Here is a 20,462-nt window from a genome sequence, read left to right as displayed (position 1 = left end):
AATATATATGTAGGTATTTTTTTGTGCGTTTTTCAATACCATAATGGCAGAACCTTTTTGCCTATTGTGTTTTTACGGCTAAATTATGGGCGCATGATGACATTTTTGGCTTTCCCAATTCCAGCCAAACTTTTTATGGCTTTTATGGCCAAGCAGCACTTTTTGTTCTTTGCCCTTTTTTTTTTTTTGTTTTGTTTTCCCCAATTTTGTTGTTGACTTTTGCTAGCCATTTCTTTTTTTGGCTCACTGGGATTTGGTTTAAAGTCATGTTTAAATTGTTCAAATTAATAATTATTGCCAACTAAATACTTTCAAAGTTTGTTTTTTCTACAATTTAATTTGCATTCAAAACATACAAAGAAAAAGTTGAATAATATCAAATCCTTTTTATGCATATTATAACTTTAGAACGCAATTATTTAAAAATTCAATTTAATATGCCTGTCAATGGCCGTTGATATATTTCCTGTTATTCATAAAACAAACTAAAACTAGCTTGCGTGCACAATGTACACATATAGCACGTATATTATACTCAAACACATATGAAAAACTAAAAACTTTGTTTAACTTTATGCTCATTTTGCTCATAACATTGGCAGAGTTAAAGCTCTCTGCTTACTAATGAGAAATGTGAAACGAAACTCGGCCGTGCCATAATCAGGCTGCCTCGTTGGTTGGTTCTGGGGAGCCTCCTCTCTTATTTTCGCTGCAGCTAAATTAATTGCATACAAATTATTTAACAGTAATAAACATAATAAAACAGGCGTGGGCGGGATTCGGCGGCACTTGTAATGCCAATGGCAACGACCAGGCCAGGCCAGCAAAAATGCATAATGAGCATTAAAATGCTTCGGGTAAACCCATGAAAGCAAAATGTAACTGCAATGGCACTGCCACGGCTGCTATATATGTACCATATATATATGTCCGGAGGTATACAAAAACACACGTGCATAAATTACACTAGTCAAGGTAGCAAAAATGAGTTTGGGTTTGGGTTGGGCAACATTTTTCCCGTACACACATTTTCCTGCTACTCACGTTCTATTTGCTTAAAATTCTAAACGAATCCTTTTCATTAGCAAAGCAAATGCGAGTAATAACAATATTATCCTAAAGAATTTTCAATGCCCTTCTGTGTTCAGTTTATTAATAGGGACAACAACAGTTTTAAAAATTTAACTAGAAAAAGTTGTCAAAAAAAACCAAAAACTGACATCAAAAATGAAGAGGCAAAAAGTGCAGAACATTGCCACTACATGAATTTCCAAGTAATTCTTCATGTTCGTCTCTTGTATTTCTTTTTTAAATCATTTCGCATTTTCATGCTGATATAACCAATTCCCCTACAGTCTATAACCAATAAGCCTGGCCACACACTTTTTTGGTTGCCTCTCAAAGTGTGGGGACTAGTTGGCCGCTCTAACATGGCCAAATGGCGCCATGGAAATATTCTCAGCTCTAAAATTGGCGCATATAAAAAAAACGCATAGCCAAAGGGAGTGAGAGCTTGAAATAAAATGCAATTGCACTTTACACAAAAGTTCAACGCATTCAGTGAGCTATCCGACATTAATCCAATGCCCTTCACTCCGATCCCCGCTCAGTGACTCCTCAACCCATTTATCCTTCGCTCTCTGTCTGTCATATATACACACACATATACAGATATATATATATATATATATGGTATATTGCAAATGCAAATGCAAACTCAAAATCAAAGAGCAAACGGCAAACGGGCAGCACAAACTCGCAACTCAATGACGGAAGTTTGCATTTTCGCAACGAATTCATAATCATGCTGAATACTCCCTCGACCAGCCACGCCCACTTATCCAAACGACCACCCACCCAACACCCACCGCCCACAAGCGCATCTAAGCCTAAAGAGCAAGAGGATTGGATGGCAGCTGAAAGCACAGTTTATCCTTTTTGATTTGCAGCCAGCGACGTTGGGGAGAACTCGGCCATGTTTTTTGGTCCCTGCTGTTCAACTCCGTTCCGCAGGCCGTAAATATTATTTCGTTTCCAGCGAATAAAAATGCCATATACACGTTATACGTGAAAGCTATGGAGAAAAAGAAATTTACTGCCGCGTTTGCATGAAAAAATACTAATGATAAAATTGTGTACAGAAATAAAAACAAAACAAATATGACAACGCCATTAGCAAGTTCTATTAAATCAGCGGAAATGAAAACGCGCCGAAAGCATAACAAAATACACACTTTAATTAAATAATATGCTAAATGTTTGAATGGTTTCAAAAATGCTGACTTTCGTCCGATTTAATTAATTATTTACTCGCAGTAACTCTAAAATACCATTTCATTTCTCTACAAAAGCTATTATCTAAAATAGTAAAACTTATGTAATAGAATTTATAAACTCTCGTTTGCCGTATTGAGCCATTTAGTCGCTCAAAGTGATCTTAAAATTAAATTATTTTAATTGACAAAAACCGAAAGGCAAGGAAATTGCAATTATCCTTTCAGGAAACTTCCTTGCAACACCCACATAAATTCACATCCAACAGGCAAGCTAGCTAACAGACATTATGAATGCCGTTGGGGAAGGTCAGGCAACATGCAAAATGAGAGAGAGAGGATGCAAAGGCAAAGGTCTCCTCCTAACAGCTGCATATCTAAGGCACGTGCACAAGCTGAAGGACCCATGGGATTTCTGCATAATTTACACGGCCTGGCCACAGAAGAGCTGCTAACAATTTTACATCGTTACATGCCGAATGCAACATTTAATTTTAAATTATAAAAGAAAACACATGAAACGCATTGAAAGAAAGTCGATGGGGGGAGCGTCTGTTTGGAGGAGCGGAACACAAAGGCGATTATTTATGTGGCCATCGTTTGGTAAGGAGCAGGAGGAAATGGGGCATACCACATCCAACTCATAAAAAAAAGTAGCAGTCATCGTCGTCTACTGTTGTCCCTGTCGTGTCTGATAATAAAAGCAAACTTTACCTGGAGCAGCAAACTCCGCTTTTCATGGAGTACATTTTCTAAGGCTAGCAACGCAACTGAGCACTCACCTGTAAAGAGAAGACGAAAAATAAACATTACAATATATTTGATTATGGTTTATTATGCCATTGTCTGGTCCCCCCTTCTCTATCTCTTGTGCCAGAACAAAAGCAACTAAACGGAAAATAAATTATTAAAATTGTCAAGAGAAAATCTTCTTAAACTTTAGGGGCTTAGGCTAAAACATTATGTGATTTTAAGCTAAGAATTTTTTATTTTATTGAGCTGATGAAATTCAAAGCGCCTTTTTAATGTTTTATATATGTGTTTTCTAAGAGAAAAAGTAAAGGTGACTCTTCAAATTTCGCGAATTTCAAATTTTTCGATTATCGATTTTTTGTTTTGTTATATTGGTACACTCTTCCCAACATCTGCACCAAGTTTCAATGGAACATCCTCTTTTGTTTGGTTGTGAGAGGCGTAAAGTTACAAGTTATTTTGCGAGCTCGGCGATTTTTGCTATCGAAAATATAGATCAAAGGATTTGGATTTTTGGCCAAAAACAACACCACAATAATCCTCCCTATTCTCCTTCCCATGTGACTTTTTCTTGTTCCCAAAACTGAAGATAATCGAAAAATTTGAAAAATTTGAAATTTGAAAAGTCACCTTTTTTAACACAACTCGTATAACTTCTAAAAGGTTTCGATAATCGAAAAATTTGAAATTCGCGAAATTTGAAGAGTCACCTTACTTTTTGAACACACCTCGTAAAGTATTCAATATTACTAAAATATAATCTTCTGATAACATCTCTCTTTATTCATGTTGAAAAACAAAAAAACACTAATTTAATAGATACTTGTAAGTGCCCCCATAAAGTGCACACTTTTCCCAGTTTCATCTTTTTTTTATATCTTAAACTGCCTACGCAAAATGTTTCTCATTTTAAAGACAATGAGATAGGCATAGAGGGTCGGGCAGATACTCAGATACAGCAACAACTTACTCTCACTTCTTTCTGCTTTACATTTTTTAATGGCATTTTATCAAATGCAATTAATCGTAATTGCTCGTTTATCCATACAGCCCACATATGGCAGCCTAAAGGCAGCAAAAACATAGCGAAAAAAGAAAGTAAAGTAGGCACACATCAACGCCCCCACAAACCCCCAATACGCGAAATACTTGAACGTTTACTTCAAGTGCCACAGCGGAACAAGAACAACGGAGTCGACTCTCGGCACATTAACATTTTAGAATTTCTTTATATTTGTTTTTTTTTTTTTCGTTTTTCCTCCTTCTTGGCAACGTGACAAATGTGTAAAAAAAAAATATATAAAAAAATGTAAAACAGAAACATACAAAATTACACTTAAATGGGCGAGCAAAAGGAAAGGGGCAAAAAAGGGGACGAACATGCACCGCGTACATACATCAAATTACACATGAAAAGTAAAAATTGTTGCATACAACCCCCCAGCCCCCACAAAAAAGTAGTCAACCCACCCACACGAGTTGAGAATACTTTATGAGGTCAATTACCTGTCATTTGCATGACTGTATATAGGCAGAAAGACTATAAAGACTGGAAAGAGAAGAGAGGAGATGCGATGTTGGGGAGGAAACGGAAATGGAAGGTTGTATTTGGGGGCCCGAGTTTTGTCAGGGTGTCAGTTTCCATTGGTTGGCTCGGCCACTTTACATCATGAACTTTAAGCGAAGGTCATCGTTCTTGTCTCCCTCTCTCTTTTTGCTTGCTCTTTACTTTTGATTTCGTTGTTCGTTTTGCACTTTGTTAATTCTCTCTTTTGCCATTTCCTTTTTACAGGCCATCTTGTGTCACTGGTCAGGCAACGAACCCGATTAATTAAGGGCAATGACATATGTTTTCTGTGCACTGCATGCTAAGTTCAAATGTCAAGTTGGCAAATTAATAGCCAATCTCTTATCGATTTAAGTGGCACAAACAGTATGTTATCTTAGATTGGATTTATTACAAACGATTTCCAGTTAACACTGGGGACATACCCAAACGAAATTGAATATTTATTTGCTTAAGCTAAACGTTGTACATGAAGATAAATTCCATATCAGTTTGGATTTATTTCAAATCAAAATTGCCAACCACTTTTCGGCATTATCAAACAGCAATCAAATTTATAATTTATTGATTCGGAATGGTGGCTTTCTTCGAGTTTTCTCTTGTTATAAAAATAGCACTCCCCGTCGGTCAATTTATATGCCATCCCCAGCAATGAACGCGTTGAACTGATAACAAATACACAAAACCACACATAAATACGCCAAGAGCTGGAAGCTGGAAGCTGGCAACCAAACGATAGAACGAAGCGGGTTCCCTGTGGTCCCAGTGGCTGAGCTGCAGTAGCATATGGTGGCTGCTGGAATCCAATTTTATCTCTCTGCATTCAGCCTTATTTTTAGTGCCCAGTTTAAGTTTAAGAATTCGGTATAAGGCTTGGAAAAACATCTTCTGACTTTTTAAGCCATTTTTTTAGTATTTTAGGTAGTCTCAATCAGATGATAATTTAAAAAAATTACATAATTAAAATGTTATTTCATATGATTAATAGAAAACAAGGGAAACGAACAGCCATAAATAAAGACATTTAAAGCCATTAAATTAATCAGCAAAATATTTTTTATACTAGGTACAAAAAATGGAATAAATATAACATACATACATTGTTGATTATTTTACAACATATTGAGCAAAGCAAATTAAGAACACTGATAATCTGAGTTATGATTCATTCAATTATATTACTGACTGCCGTGAAATTACAGCAATCAAAGTTTGTCAAAATTCAAAATACAGTAGAATCCCAACTTTAAAGCAAAGTTCCTTAGACAAACAGAAAGGCAATAATAAATTCATATTCTCACGATGAGAGCTTCGCTGCATATTTTTGTGACCTAGCCAACGATATTAGATATAGAGAGTTGATAGTTGAAACTCGTAGTACAATGGACAACAGCCAGAACTAATAAAAGTGCAGAGCACACACGATTCAGTCTGCAGTTTGAAAAAAAAAAACAAAGGGCAAAAGTACTAAAATCAAATAAAAATGCGGAGACAACAGGAGGAAGTACCCTGGGACAACGGATAGCCAAGAATGTGGTATTATCTTTTCAAATGAGGAATGCAGTGAGACAGAGGCACCTCGGAAAATCAGCATCAGCAGCAGCAGCTGGGCAAATGGAATAGGTTTGAGTATTTTGGATGCACGTAGCAAAACCCATCAAGCCAAGCCCCCACCGTTCCACATAACCCTTCCTCCAAAACATCCATCCAACCAGCCAACCCAATCTCTGTGGGGTTGTCAAGCAGCAGCTGCATGGGGATTTGGATTTTGGTTCGCCGTTGCATTAACATGTTGAGCAGGTTGCTATGACCATAACGGAAGTACACTGCCATCCCTACCCAAACACCCATTTTGGCACTGTGGTCCAGAAACTACCTAAACTTGATATTTTCTATCAATAAGTGGTTTGAATTGTTCAAAGAATAATTCTATAGGCTGCCTAAATATGTAACAAAATCAATATTAATCTTATTTTAAATGAACTTATAATAATTTAATTTCGATCTTTTGCTCTAAAATTTGTAAATTACTTTCCACTGTGGACAATGTGCCCGTGGGTAACGGTTGAATGGGTGGTGACTGGTGGAAGGGTGGAGGCCTTGGGCTGCTCGCTAATGCACACGCACAATGAACGTGCACAATGCAGAATGCAGGATGCAGTTGCAGTTGGCGATGCCGTTGCCGATGCCGTTGCCGTTGCGCTAGTTAATGAAATGCGGCATTCAACGGCCGACAAGACGTCGCCATTTGGTGCGTGTGGCCCCCAGCTGCAGGTTTTTGGGGCAGGGAGTGCGAAGTGGATGGAGGTTTGGGTTTATGGTCACGTTTATATAGAGAGGAATCCATCCCGCGTATGCCAATCAAAAGCGGGACTCCACCCAAGAGAATGGGTGCCGGTTCCGACAGTTACGAAGGACAACAACGGCGTTAACTAGCGTACACACAGAGCGTTGTTGGTAAAGTCAGACCAGAGTCATCGTCATCGTCGTAGTCGCCGTAGCTGTCGTCATCAAAGTTCCTTTGGCCATGTCCTGCTACGTTCTCATCCAACCAACGCTTACCTTTAATTACCGGGTTGATGCAACATTCGGTTTAACGGTCAACGCTGGCCAAGTCACGTAACTTGGGAAATTGGATGAGGGTGGCTGGCTTTGAGTAGACATGCTGGCCACTGGCTTTTCACTACGGTTTCAACATAGATAATGCGACTACAAGGCATTAATTAATTTTATGATACACATTCCTTGTTTCAAATTGCAGTATACCGAATGCTTAACAAAAAGTTAAAGTAATTATGTATTAGTTAAAACAGAAAACTAAAGGAGATCCATTTTAATTATAATAAATGCCATAAATATACGGTCATAATTATTATCCATTAATATCTTATTTGACGGCTTTAATAAAATCATAGTAAAAAGAGAACAATTTGATAGAAAAAAGAATAATAACCTTGGATAAGATTTTCCAGGCGATAAATTAATGCAACTTTCACTTTTTCATATATGCCTTTTTTCAGATTTGCTTTTTACAATTGTTGCCATTAGCTGGTATTGTGCAGAGTAGCCTTTGTATTTTAGCCTTTTTTGTGGCACGTTTAACAAAAAATAATTATAATAATTGCATTTTGCCAGCACATGACGGCAAAATTACCCGTACCATGGCTGCCAAGTGTCGAGTCGTGCGATGCCAAGTGTAGCACAAAAAAAAAAAGACACAGACACACATGCCACCACATAGATGCGTATTTTGGATTCACAATATACTACTACATAGTTGCTATACGAGGTGGCGGGAATAACGGATGGAAATGGAAAGGAAATGAGTTACGCCTCGCGCACACGTTAAGTTATGAAAATTATAAACAAATTAGCCACGCGGTCTCTGGATTATGCGGTGTGGCATTGTTGGCCTTGCATAAATTAGTGCCATCAAGTACGCCAAGTTCGCAGCACTTCAAAGTTGGAGCGTCACTACCCTCTCATCAACCCAACCAACTACCAACTATATGCAACCCATATAACACCCACGAACTAATTCACACCACCACCCACCGCAGCATCCAACCTAATTTGTAATCTGTGCTAAATCTGCTTGTAATATGTTTAAAATAATTGGAGCGATGGGCATTAACGGTGGCAGCAAAGCGTTATAATAGGGCTTATTAGGGTTACCGCCGACAATGGGCGATAAGGGGGCGTGGCAGATGCCAAAAGGGAGAAGCGGAATTCGCCCTGGCAGCAGATTAGCATAACAAAAGTAAATGACGACTGCTAAATGTGTCAATTTGGTGACAATGACAACGGAGCAGAGAGATGAATCCGGATAGGGAAAATAAAGGAAAGTGTAAGAAAATAATTTAAAGGAAAGAAACTAGATTATAAATATATTTAACTAGTTTTATAAGTTGGTAAATAGAAATTTATATAATCTTTTTTAGAAATGTTTTAACATGTTTCCCTCGGAGCACTTAATCATAGTTTGGCAAATGACATTTTCATTCGAGAAATATTTCTTTACATTCACAAAACCCCAGTTCCGATTCATTAGACATTCAACAAATGTGCTACTCGCAAAACATTGTGATATATTTCAACAGCTTAAAATGTCGTGCTAGCTAAATCCGCAGCTCGAATTTATGAATTTTATGCGTGTTTATCAGCATAACATGCCGCTGGGCTCAGGCGTCAGAGTTTTCCCAATGGGTAGAAGGCAGAAGCCATCCATTTCCCCAGAGCGAATTCAAAACACAAAAGCTCAATGGACATGTAGCTCTGTCGAGATAACATACACATACATACATAGATCCCAAGCCAGGCAGCCCAGTCAGGCACATAGATACAACAGAAATTGCGAAATGTATACATGGGAAACAAATGAAATTCTCAAAACAGTAGTTGAAGCTCAAAAGCGAAACGCAACGAAACTTAACCAAACGAGGCGTGAAAATCGCCAACAAATCATACAAAAACCCAAGAAAGAAAACTAAACTAGGCACTGCGATACCGAGTAATCAGCTAAATTTCGAATGTGAGCTATTAAGTTAGTTTAAGAACTAATATAGAGATATGAAAATATGCTATATAGTTTCTTGTAATCTATTCAAAAACTGTTTATTTTTGAACCCAGCTAAATAATCTTCCATCAAAATCAATATAATTAGGATGGGAGGGTTACATAGTCTCATGCAAGTGCAACATACCTTTCTAACCTAAGGGTAATGGGTATAAAAAGCGCAACAAGAAAATTTCTGTGTGCAGAACACATACACACACGCTCGCATATGCAAATCAAGCAAAACGTCAGAAGGGGCCAAAGAGCGGGTGGCAAGTGGGTGGAAATGGGTGTGTGCTTGTGGGTGTGAGGAACGGTGACGAGAAATGATTCATGGTTGTGTTTATCAACAAACACGTTTCACGAGGCGCTCTCAGCTGCTAAGGAAGCCAAATGGGCACATGACAATAAATAAGCCAAAGTCAAGTCTGCTCTGAGTTTTAGTTGTAGTTGTGTGCAGGCAGAAAAAGCCAACGAGAGCGAAAGAGATGGGGCCAAGGATCGAGCGAGATGGAGCAGGGTTATTTGGGGTGGGGCCGTGGGGAGGAAAATTTGGCCGACAAACATAAACAAGTGCATGGAACTTGACACATGTTTCAAATGCCATTTTGTTGTGCCTGGCATGCAAGTCCCGGAGGACGCAAGAGGTTTGTTAAGAAAGTTTGTGATATATGGCATCTAATATTATAAGAAATTTATATTAAAAATTACTTATAACCTGATCTTATAAAGAAATCAAAAGAAAAATCTGATTTCTGAAAGAATCATAATAATTAATCCAATGATCACTTGCTATGATAGAATTAAGAAGTTATTATTTTACAGAAAAACTCAATAAATAATGGTTTTTGGCAAACTTAATACTTTTACAAAGTTTTTGTAACTTGTACAATAATATTATTTTGTAAATTTTGAGGAAGTAACCCCGTCTTGTCGTATTTTCAATACTTTTTCTTCCATCCTCGTCTATATATATGCATAAAATGGGCCACTTAAATGTATGTATCGAGATGCATATATGGGTAGGCGCTAATCAAATGCAGCTGGCGATGACGATATATAACAAACATGGAGGAAAACTGAAGCCTTCTCCTGCTGCGCCCGGGTGTGCCCAGGGTGGACCAAAATAAGCAGCTAAAATATATGCGCACAAAGGCAGTTCCAGAGTAAATAAAAATCAGACCCTAATAACACAAAAGATTCCATTAATCGAGGCAAACTTCTCAGGTGTATAAAACTTTCATTCAAGGTTAATAGCCCAAAAACCAAATTACACCTCCACTGGGTAATAATGCAACACACATCCATTATTCGCATATGCAAATAAGTTACCTTGCTTGCTGCCAGTAAACTTTTCGCTTGCTTGCAGACAGAAAACGAAAATTTCGGCGAAAAGTTTTTCAAGTTCAAATGTAGTAGTTTGGTTCATCCCAATCATGTGCGATGATGGTGCACATGTGTGCATTTGACACTCGCTTTTGGCCTCCTCAGTGTTTATGACTCATTTGGGCAAACGAGTTCTCTACACAGTCCCTCGCTGCTCACCCTCCTCGTCGCCCTTTCTGGCCAACAAAAGGCTGGGGCTCTGAGCTGTCGCAGTTGGGAAATGGCGACCGATGGAGTTGGGAGAGTCTTTGTTGTTAGTTTCAAGTAATTTATATGAATTTTATATGCAATTGCATCAATCTCAATTATATTGTGCTCGAGGCCACTCGAGTCCTTTCTTGCCTCCCACCCATACTCCAAAAGAGTGTGTGACATGCAATATTAATTAAGGTTTTTATTTAGGTAATTGCTTTGAACCAAGGCAAACTTCAGGAAGTTTTACTCAACTCAGGCTCAGGCTCATGTTCAGGTGTAGCATATATATATGCATGGGCTTTGTTCTTGTTCTTGACGTCAATAACGAAAGACTTCAGTTCATAAATCTGGCTTGTTGTTGCACAGTTCAAGGAGTTCAATGACCAGGGCAACTTCTGAAGTCAATTTAACGAGCGATTTCGGATCAGGGAAAGTGCCAGCATAAAGTACAAAAACATCTCCCTTGAAAAAACATCCTCTGCCTGCAGTTTGGGCCCATAAAAAGGTTAAGATGCTTATCCCTATCAATGTCTGGAATGGCAGTCAGTAAATTCATCAATTAAAACGAGCCATGAATGGAACGCTGCATGGAGGAGGGCAGATTGAGCAACGTCAAAAAGAAACGACAAGAAAAATCAATTTAAATGATTACAAATTGAAGGAGACAAATAGTCGGACCAACGTCGGGCAAAGACAAAGATTTCAAGCGACAAGATATGCCAGATGTTTACCCAGAAAGCACTGAGAACAATTGCTGAGGCTAAGCCTTAGGTAAAGGAGGCCATAATATCGATACAACTTAAGATTTTAGAAGTAAAACACTATAAGAAAAACTTAAATTTATTAAATTACTTTTATACAAAAAACTATAAAATGTAGCCTCCAAATAAGTTCTAAATCAAAAGTCTTCCTCCGTGTAATTGCTTTTGATACTGTGAAAGACTGATGTTATATAGAAACGCACCCGCTCAGAAAATGATGCGCCACGTAAACAAATTTTAATTTTTATTTTTCTCGTCAGTCATCACCAGGAGCAGAAATGACAAAACAAGAGGAGCCTTCACAAGCCCAACGCCAATCCCAATCCAAATCCGAATCGCAATCCCAGTTGGAAATCCGACAACTTCTCCCCCAAACACAAAGTGCACTAACTGACTGACTGACTGACTGAGTCAGCTTCTTCGACAGGCACTTCATCTTTATTTCATGTTTCAGACTTAATTTCTTTTCTCCATTTTTTGGTCGTTTTTTTTTTCGGGTGCCCAGACATTTTCAACATTTGTGTGTCGCACAACTGGCGAATGCCTGCTCGTTTGCGCCAAGAGAATTGTGGAATTGGAAATCCTCAGCTCCTCTCTACATCTGACACTTTGGATATATCCTGAAGCCTGAGCCGGTTTTCCACTGCCATTCTATTCTGTTCTGGACGACAACAGCAAAATTTCACTGAGATGCGCTTCAATACTTTTTCGCTTTTCCCTGATGCCGCTGCTGCTACTGCTTTTTCCCAACAATATTGCTTTTTTTTCGCCTGTTTCAAGTTTCCTCACTTTCCTTTTATTTTTTGTTGTGTTTCGTTCAGCTTTGACTGAATAAACAATGGGGGAACGTCGGTCCTGAATAATAGATTTTTAGCTTTTGATTGTATTTGGTGGCGATATTTTTCGCAAACCCTAAAAATTGAAAAATCATGAACTGCAACCGTCGACGGCGGCTTAAAAATTAAATTGTTCAAAATACAAATTGAAATTGCCAAGGCGGCATTAACGTGACTTTTGTGGGTGTTTTATTTTCCTTTCGACTTTTTTTATTTGTTTTTCCCTTCTTGTTTTATTGGCTTTTCGCAGGCAATCGTGAAAAATTGGCTGATTGCAAAAAATTGTGGGGTTGAAAAGGGAAAATCCACGAAAACAAAGTTAAAATTAGAACACAGGGAATGGCTGATGGAAAAAATAAAAATTGAAAAACAAAAAGATTCCAGGAAATTCAAGGTGCTAAACCAGTTGAATTTTAAATCACGGATTAAATAATTGATGATCAAATATTACTGAAAAAATTGCTTAAAATAATCCCTTGTTGATTAGTTTCATGGAACATAAAAAATGAAAAGCCTTTTTTTAGCATTTGTAATCCGTTTGTTTTCAACTAATTGGCGATATCTTGGCATAGTTTATTGTGAGACCAGACCATGGCCTTTGATTGTAATTTATCGATCTTTCCGATTGAAACTCTCTGTCCGGGGTTAATAACATGCAGCATAGCACAATGAACACAGCGAATGCTCCACCGAACCGAAAACAAAAAGAAAGGGGGTGAGCGAGGGTGAGCTCCACAGATTGCAAAATGGACAGCAATGAACGCAAAAACAAGTGGACGATGAAATTGTGAAAATACAACTCAAAACAGAGAAAAAATACTGCTCCACTTGTCGGAGAAAAAAAAAGGAAAAAAGAAAAACTGCCGCTGTCGAAAAATACATCAACTAAAAATATTGCACAGGGAAATCGTGTATTCATAATATTACAAAAGTCTTTTACAAATATTTCTCCTGTTACGCTGCAAATTCAGAATGAAAAAACTTTAGGCGAAAACTACTAGAGGAGAATTTTGTCAAAATATGAATGGAATCGTGAATTTGTAAGCACAAAAAAGGGTTTATCTTTCAAGAAGATCAACATTTTTAAGCCTATATCTCTTTGGTTAAAATATGAAACAAATCTTCTTAGATACTTTTTTAAGTCTACACCAACCTTACTTTCAAAAAGCCATCAGCTTTGGCTAACTTTCATTCATATTCTTCTTTCTAGAGAGACAGCGTTTTTATAAAGACCTCTATTCATTAAAGATGCGTTAACTTATTTCCCCCTGCCAGTCGAGACGTCTCCTGTCTGGTGGCCATTATTTATATTGAGCATCCCATACATAAGTCTGCGATTTTCCTTTGATAATTAAGTTGTGTACATTAGTTCGCTTGCGTGTTTTGCGACCCACTGCGTGTGGCTATATTCCACTCCTCCGACCGCCTCGTGTCCTTTTTTACTCATTTGCGGAGGCGAAGAAGTCCTGAATCCTGAGTCCTGCAGTATAATGCTTATATTAGCCAGCTCGTGTCTGATAAGTGAGTTATTCGTGGGTGGGTCATATGGTCTCCACCCCGTTGGCACTGCCAACATCCTAATTACCCAACATAAAAACGCTTGCTGGCCCAGTGCGTGTGCCTTTGATTAGCGTTGGGTAATGAGTTTTTAGCTTGTCGTAGAGAAGTTGTCTGGCATGGGATGTCCTTGGTGAAATGAGATCGCATTTGCGAAAGGAAGTGCGTAGGCTAATCATGACTATCTGTATCTTGATTTCTCTGTATCTTGATTGTGTATGTTTGTCCTTAATAAAGTTAAAGTGGGTAAAAACTGTTGATACTTATATAGGAACTTGTATAAAGGAAAATTATAAGGTTTGTTAGACTTTTTATGTTCATATATACAAATCTTTGTATATGAAATTTATTCAATATTTGAGCCATAAAGAAGTTTCAGCTTACCTTAACAGCTCTAACAGAAATCTATTTCCGAATTTCTATCATCTGTTCTACCATTTAGTCCGTTGTTTGTGATAACAAAGGACGCGCCATAAAAAGGCCATACACACAGCGGCATTGAAAAGCTTACAAAGAGGCTCATAAAGCGTAAAACCGAGACCAGGGAACGTGGCATGCAATAAAACGCAATTTAAGAACCTTTTAACAAGGCGATAGATGGAAAGGGTGGCACCACTGGATTGGTTGCAGGCATTTATGCCTCGCATTTGGTAATCAATGTTCTCTCAATACCCCCGCAAAACTCCATTCAATAATGCCAGGCCTCTCAGAGCACGAAATGAAATGAAAATCCTGTTGGCTAACAACGAAAAAAGGGTCCTTAGGACTTAGGCAGATCCTAAAAGTATGGGCCAGACTTGGCTGCAAGAATGAACAATAAAATAAAGTTGATTAAATCCCCGGCGACAAAGTTTATTAGCAAAAATGTTGGCATCGTGTTTGGGTGAGCCGATTTAGAATATGTACGGCATTATCTATATATATTTTTCCAGTAAATATATATATATATATATGTATTGCAAAGAAGACAGAAGCTTATCCGCCGTCTTTTGCCAAACATTTGCCAGACAATGCCAGCAAAACACAGACAGAATGCTTTTTAGGAATATTAAAAAGAGAAACTTACACTAGTCCATGTTTTATGCCAAAGAAAAGTAAAGTTCATAAGTTGAACATTAAATATTGATTTTTATAAAACATTTTTAGGTAATAGATACATACATTGTTAGATCTGAAGGCCACTAATTACCTAAATTAATTATTTTGTTTTTATTTTCTATAAAAAAAAATCATTTAATTTTTTTTGAAATTTTCTGCTTCATAATATTTATTGGGATATTGTCATCAATTATCTTACTTTCCGAGTTGGCCAGTGTAATCAGGAGCGAAATGTATAGCTGCAAATTCACAAATATCGCTCCACGCCGTGCCAACATCCGTCCCCAGCCACTCAGGCTCCCAGTTGGCGCATTCCTCTCTAAAAACAGAACGGATATGAATATACCCTAAAGCTATCAGACAGCGTAAATGAGCGTGTATTGAAGATAAAAATGGCTGCAAAGCCAGTAAGAAGAAAGAGGGAAATACTAGGGGGCTAGAATGGGATATATAGAGAATGGCAGCGCTCAAACTGCACCAAAGCGCAAGAACAAACAAAACATGGCTAAATAGCAGGATGGCCATGGGAACAGGGAAAGCTAGCTATCCCATCCCAGCTACCACTTCGCATTTAGCTCAAACTCCAGAAATGTCTGCTGTGTCTCTGATACGGCAAAATCTGTTTGGCAACAACAAAAAAAAAAGGGGAAAAATTAAAAAAGGAGAGGCAAGTGCACAATACCCACAGCAACAGGAAAGTTTTTCAAGCGCAATGTTTGCAGCTCTTTAGTTCGTTGAGCATTGCAATCCGCTTCACAGAAGCCCAATGTTTTTCGTTTTTTTTTTTTTTGGTGAAGTAGGGAAAGCAGATGAAAATGTTCTGGAAACAAGGAAAATCAAAGCAGTCCAGCGATTATTGCTATGTTGCATAGGATCAAGAAATTATTTTTCAAATTCTAGATGGCACTTACATGCATGTTAACAAATCCTCTTAACAACGTTTTTGATTTTACGCACTCCAAGGATTGATTTTGGTTAGTAAACATCTTTAGGTAGTTTTAAAATTTAAATATTTTCCGTTTTTACTGGCCTACATTAATGCTGAGCATAATCTTTGAACCAGATTACTATTTCACTTTCAGCAGAAGCAGCCAAGCGCAGACTTATCAGCATGTCAACCAATCTTTATACGAATTCGTTTGCATATTTTCCATTCACATAACCCTTTCATCTTCGAATATAATTTTTCTGTCTCATCCCTTTCTTGCCCCCAATTTTGTATTTCTTTTTTCATTTGTCCATCCGGTGTTGCAATCAACTCTTCATACTTCCCTTATAAACAAAAAAGAAAACTACATAACTCCAGGCCCAGTTCGCGAATATAGGGAAAGATAGTCGTACAAAGGTCTGATGGAAAAGTGAAAAACAAAAAAGCAGAAGCTGTTGCACACACTCGCTTGAACATTGTGTCGATTGCGTGGGCGTAACCGGAGGGGAAATGCTATTAACTGGTCATACCCCACGGAATAGCAAAGTTTTTTCCGCTCTTTTATGACCCCTCGCTTCATGGCACATGGATATGCTCGCTATAGCTTTAGCTATTCCATATCCATTCCCATTTTTCGCGTGTACCCAGTCTAGAAGGCCGACACATAATCGTATCAGCAGAAGATTTGTAATATGAAGCGGAAGAAATGGATGATAGTTTGTTGGCCGCAGACGGTTTTTTATGTTTCGTATCTTTTTTATTTCAGTTGAGTGATAAATGCACACTCATTGTTTTGGCAATAGAATTGCCAGGGCGATTTATAGGACAAGGTGCTTTCGTACGTATCAAGGATTTTAAGGTGTCGCAGGTTGTTGAGTTCAATTTAACGTCATTAATGACAAAGTAACAAAGAATTTCTTCTATTATAACTGAAAATATAAAAAATTAAATCATATATTAGACAAATTGACGAAGATTTTTTTGAGAAAACTCCGACTAACGTTTGGGTGAACCCGCGATTTATATGCAATTTCACTCCGGCAACGTTTTTGTGTGGAAAAGTTAAAGCTCTTGGCGCGCAAAAATATTTATAGAAGAAAAAAACGGTTGTAGGAAAGTTTGCTGATTTAACCAATTTTAAAACACACACAAACTCAGACAGGCAAACAGACAAACCGACAAACCGACAGTCAGACAGCGTGGAGGCAGACACAAAAAGCCATTCCATTGACCGCAACAGAAAAAACAACACCACCCAAAACTTGCTGGGGAAAAACAAGGAGTTGGAGGGGTCGGAAAAAGGTGTGCTCTGCCGTGCGGGGCAGCATCTGCAGCTGTAAACTGGCGGCCAGCACAACGTTCCCTTGGCCAAGTAAAAACTCATCAAACTATATTTTCAATAAATAATGACAATCGACTGGGCGAGGGCGCTGCAAAATGGCCGCCGTTTCAGCCACCCAAAATGCGCCACAGCTTCATTGATTTTATGCCATTTGGCCAGGAACCACAACCGCTACAAGCATAAAATTGAATCATAAAAAATCAAACATACTAACATATATATTTATTTACATATTCGTATATATATAGATATATATGTATTTAAACGAGTGTATGCCACGCCTTGTCGTGTGGGCCAAACATTTGCATGAGCAGGAAAAACAAAAACGGAATAAAAAGCACTACTTTTACAGTTCTTCCTTTAATACTTTTTTATTTTTTTAGGTTTTTTTTTTTTGCCCGTCAGTCAACTGACAAGTCAACAGCGATGCAACCTGCAAAAGCCAAGGGCTGCAAAAAAAGTAAAAATGTGACAAAGGTGGAGAAATGGTGGAAAACGTGGCCGAGATGAGGAAAAGCCTGGGGTTTCGAGTAGCTTGGCGAGTGAGAGTGGGACAGCCTAAACGAATTCTAGAGCTACTCGACGACGACGTCGGGCATTTCCCAACTACTCTTTTTTTTCGACTTCCTTTGTCGGCACATATTATAAATTGCACTACGGGGAGCCGTGCCGAAGTGCCGGCGTGTGAATGGGCCAAATGCGCGGGCATCTAAAGGAAAAACAAAAAACAAAAAAAGAAATGCACAAATGTGAAAAGATTGAGATGAAACTGTGGTGTGTGTGTCCACTAAGGGAACGCCACGCGAGAAGTGCTTGCAGTTTTTCGCTTTTCAAATTCAGCGTTTAGCGGCCTCCAATCGCCAAGGATTTAAGGCTTTTCATTTGGAATTCACAGCGAAGCATAAAACCGCAACTGATTAACGATAAAAAAACCAATTTGAAACCAATCAAAAAAGCAATAAATGAAGGATAAACAAATGTAATTATAAACAAAACCACTAATGCAATATTTATCCTTTCGCCCTTGACAAACCACATCTGAATTCGAAATTAAAGGAAGTAAACATCCTCTTTAAACAATTTTCCAAATTTTTCTATTATTTTTATTAATATTTAGAAGTAGTTCCAGTTAAGGATTTTATTAATTAACTTTCACATTCAATCTAGAAGTTAAACAACCGATCACTTACCTCTTTTAACTCCGGAAATATCTTTTGCGTAACCTGTAAGTAAAATATAAAAAATTATTAGTTAAGTTTATTAATTGAATGTTTCTGGCATTTTTTAATATTTTGTTGAAATGTTCAAGGACCAAAATATGCAAGCAACACGGAACAACAAAAATCCGGAAAAGCTCTAAGGAGACCCCACTCATTTCCCTTTTTCCCTTTTTCTTTACTTTTGTTAAAACGGGGTAAGTTGCAGTTGAGAACACGCAAAAGTATTCAAATTAAAATCCACTCGAGTAAGCACAGGGCAGGTTTTCGGTGAAGGGCAGAAAAAATAAGATGGGGAAGGCAAAATGTTTCCTTCCTGACAGGCCAAAAGGCAAAAGGAAAATGCGCTGAGAGCTTAAGCTTTGTTTTCCTTTAAGGTCATGTTTTATATGAAAAAGAAAAAAGGCAAAATTCAACAGTCATTCAGATGGGAAAATCATAAGAAACATCATTTATTTACATATCCTTTAAGTTATATTTAATTCAATGCACATTTTCAATTCATTTTAGCATGCACTTTTCAACTTAATCGGAAATTTAAAATCAATAGATTTTTAGTCTTTGTATCTAAGCACTCATTAATATGCCTATGCTCATTTAAATATTTTGTTCGGCAGGTAAATGCATTTCCATGACCAAATAAACCTATGCCGAAAATGTTTTTTGTAACCAATTATTTTCATTTTGGCTCTCACAATGCTACACGCATTGCAAATTTCGGTATTATTTCTGTTGGTATTCGCTGACACGAGAAATTAACGCTGAACAATATTCGCAATTTTCTGCACTTTTGTAGGAATGTTTGAAATGACGTCAAAATCTCGTAACAAAAGTGAAATAAAATATTTTATGGAACTTAGTTTACTATAATGGTCTATGAACTCAATTACTGGAAAACTAGTTAACTTAAATAAAATGGAAAATAAACAAATACGTTGACTTTAAACTGGCAAATAAATTAAATGAAACGTTATTAAAAGGGCATTGCTAGATAATCATATTTGTGAGTCATTTATTTCATAAATTCAAATTTCATAATTCTTAAAGTCAACTATTAAAGATTTTATAAGAAATATCTATCCATCTAACTATCCCCCATTTAAAAGTATATAAAGTTAAAGTTCCCTTTGATCTTTACTCACGCATTCAGATGGGACATTATATTTAAACACAAAGCCAATGCCAGCGGCTATAAAATCGTTAGCTGGATAATGGAAAAAAGGCATTTCATATTTTAATTCATTAGATTTTTATACCATCAGCTTTGAGATGCCAGACAAAGGGGACTTTCTATTGTCTACTTTGAGGACACATTTTAGCTTCAAGCTCGAAAAAAAACCACAAACAAAAAATGTTAAAGTTACTTTGGTAAATGCACGAAGACTAGCGGTTGCCATTAATTTTATCATTAATTTAAATTTATTGAGTTAAAAAAAAAACAATGAGTAAGCAAATTATATATCTAAATCATATTTCTAAAAAGTTTAAATTAGTCCAAATCTTTATTATCATGCGGAATTTCAGCTTTTCAATAAACTTTCTAAGCACATTTTAATTGACGGAATTGTCATTTTTGGGGTTAATTTCAAGGGTTGTTTTTTTGGTGGTGAGCCGCAAGTAATGTAAATCGTTCAAAAGGGTTGCATTTCTCTAATAAATGAGAAGCGTTTAATACACATAAATTTTTAACATTTTAATTAGGCAAGCAACTAAAATGATTGACTCACTATGTTGCAATATGTTTGCAAAGCCCAAGCCTACATCATTCTGCAAGAGTAACGGTCCCTTTACTATCATAACAATGTAAAATGGAAAAAATGATTATGAAACTCTACGCACTCTTGCAGGAAACGCCACTCAGATTGTTTCACTTTCGTTTCTTTTCATTTGGGTTTCTACATGCCCCCATCACAGCCCACGACAACCCTATTTATGCCATATAAATCACATTTAAATGAACTGAAGCATAGCTAGTACATCCATGTACCTCTAAC

At 37.4% G+C, this 20,462-nt stretch overlaps 1 protein-coding gene across 4 annotated transcripts in view; it reads right to left on the bottom strand.

Annotated features, from left to right (window-relative positions):
- Positions 1–20,462, bottom strand: part of LOC108105801 (disintegrin and metalloproteinase domain-containing protein 10) — an 82,717-nt gene that overhangs the window by 54,491 nt on the left and 7,764 nt on the right. For all 4 annotated transcript variants that reach the window (XM_017212536.2, XM_017212538.2, XM_017212537.2 and 1 more), the window contains exon 3: positions 18,442–18,474. In XM_017212536.2, coding sequence (XP_017068025.2) covers positions 18,442–18,474 — 33 coding nt within the window. The remainder of the gene's footprint in view (positions 1–18,441; positions 18,475–20,462) is intronic.

Source organism: Drosophila eugracilis, unplaced genomic scaffold (genome assembly GCF_018153835.1).
Source record: "Drosophila eugracilis isolate 14026-0451.02 unplaced genomic scaffold, ASM1815383v1 contig_353, whole genome shotgun sequence".
Lineage (NCBI taxonomy): Eukaryota > Metazoa > Arthropoda > Insecta > Diptera > Drosophilidae > Drosophila > Drosophila eugracilis.
The sequence above is the reverse complement of the archived record's forward strand: the minus strand, read 5'-3'. Positions and strand labels throughout refer to the sequence as shown.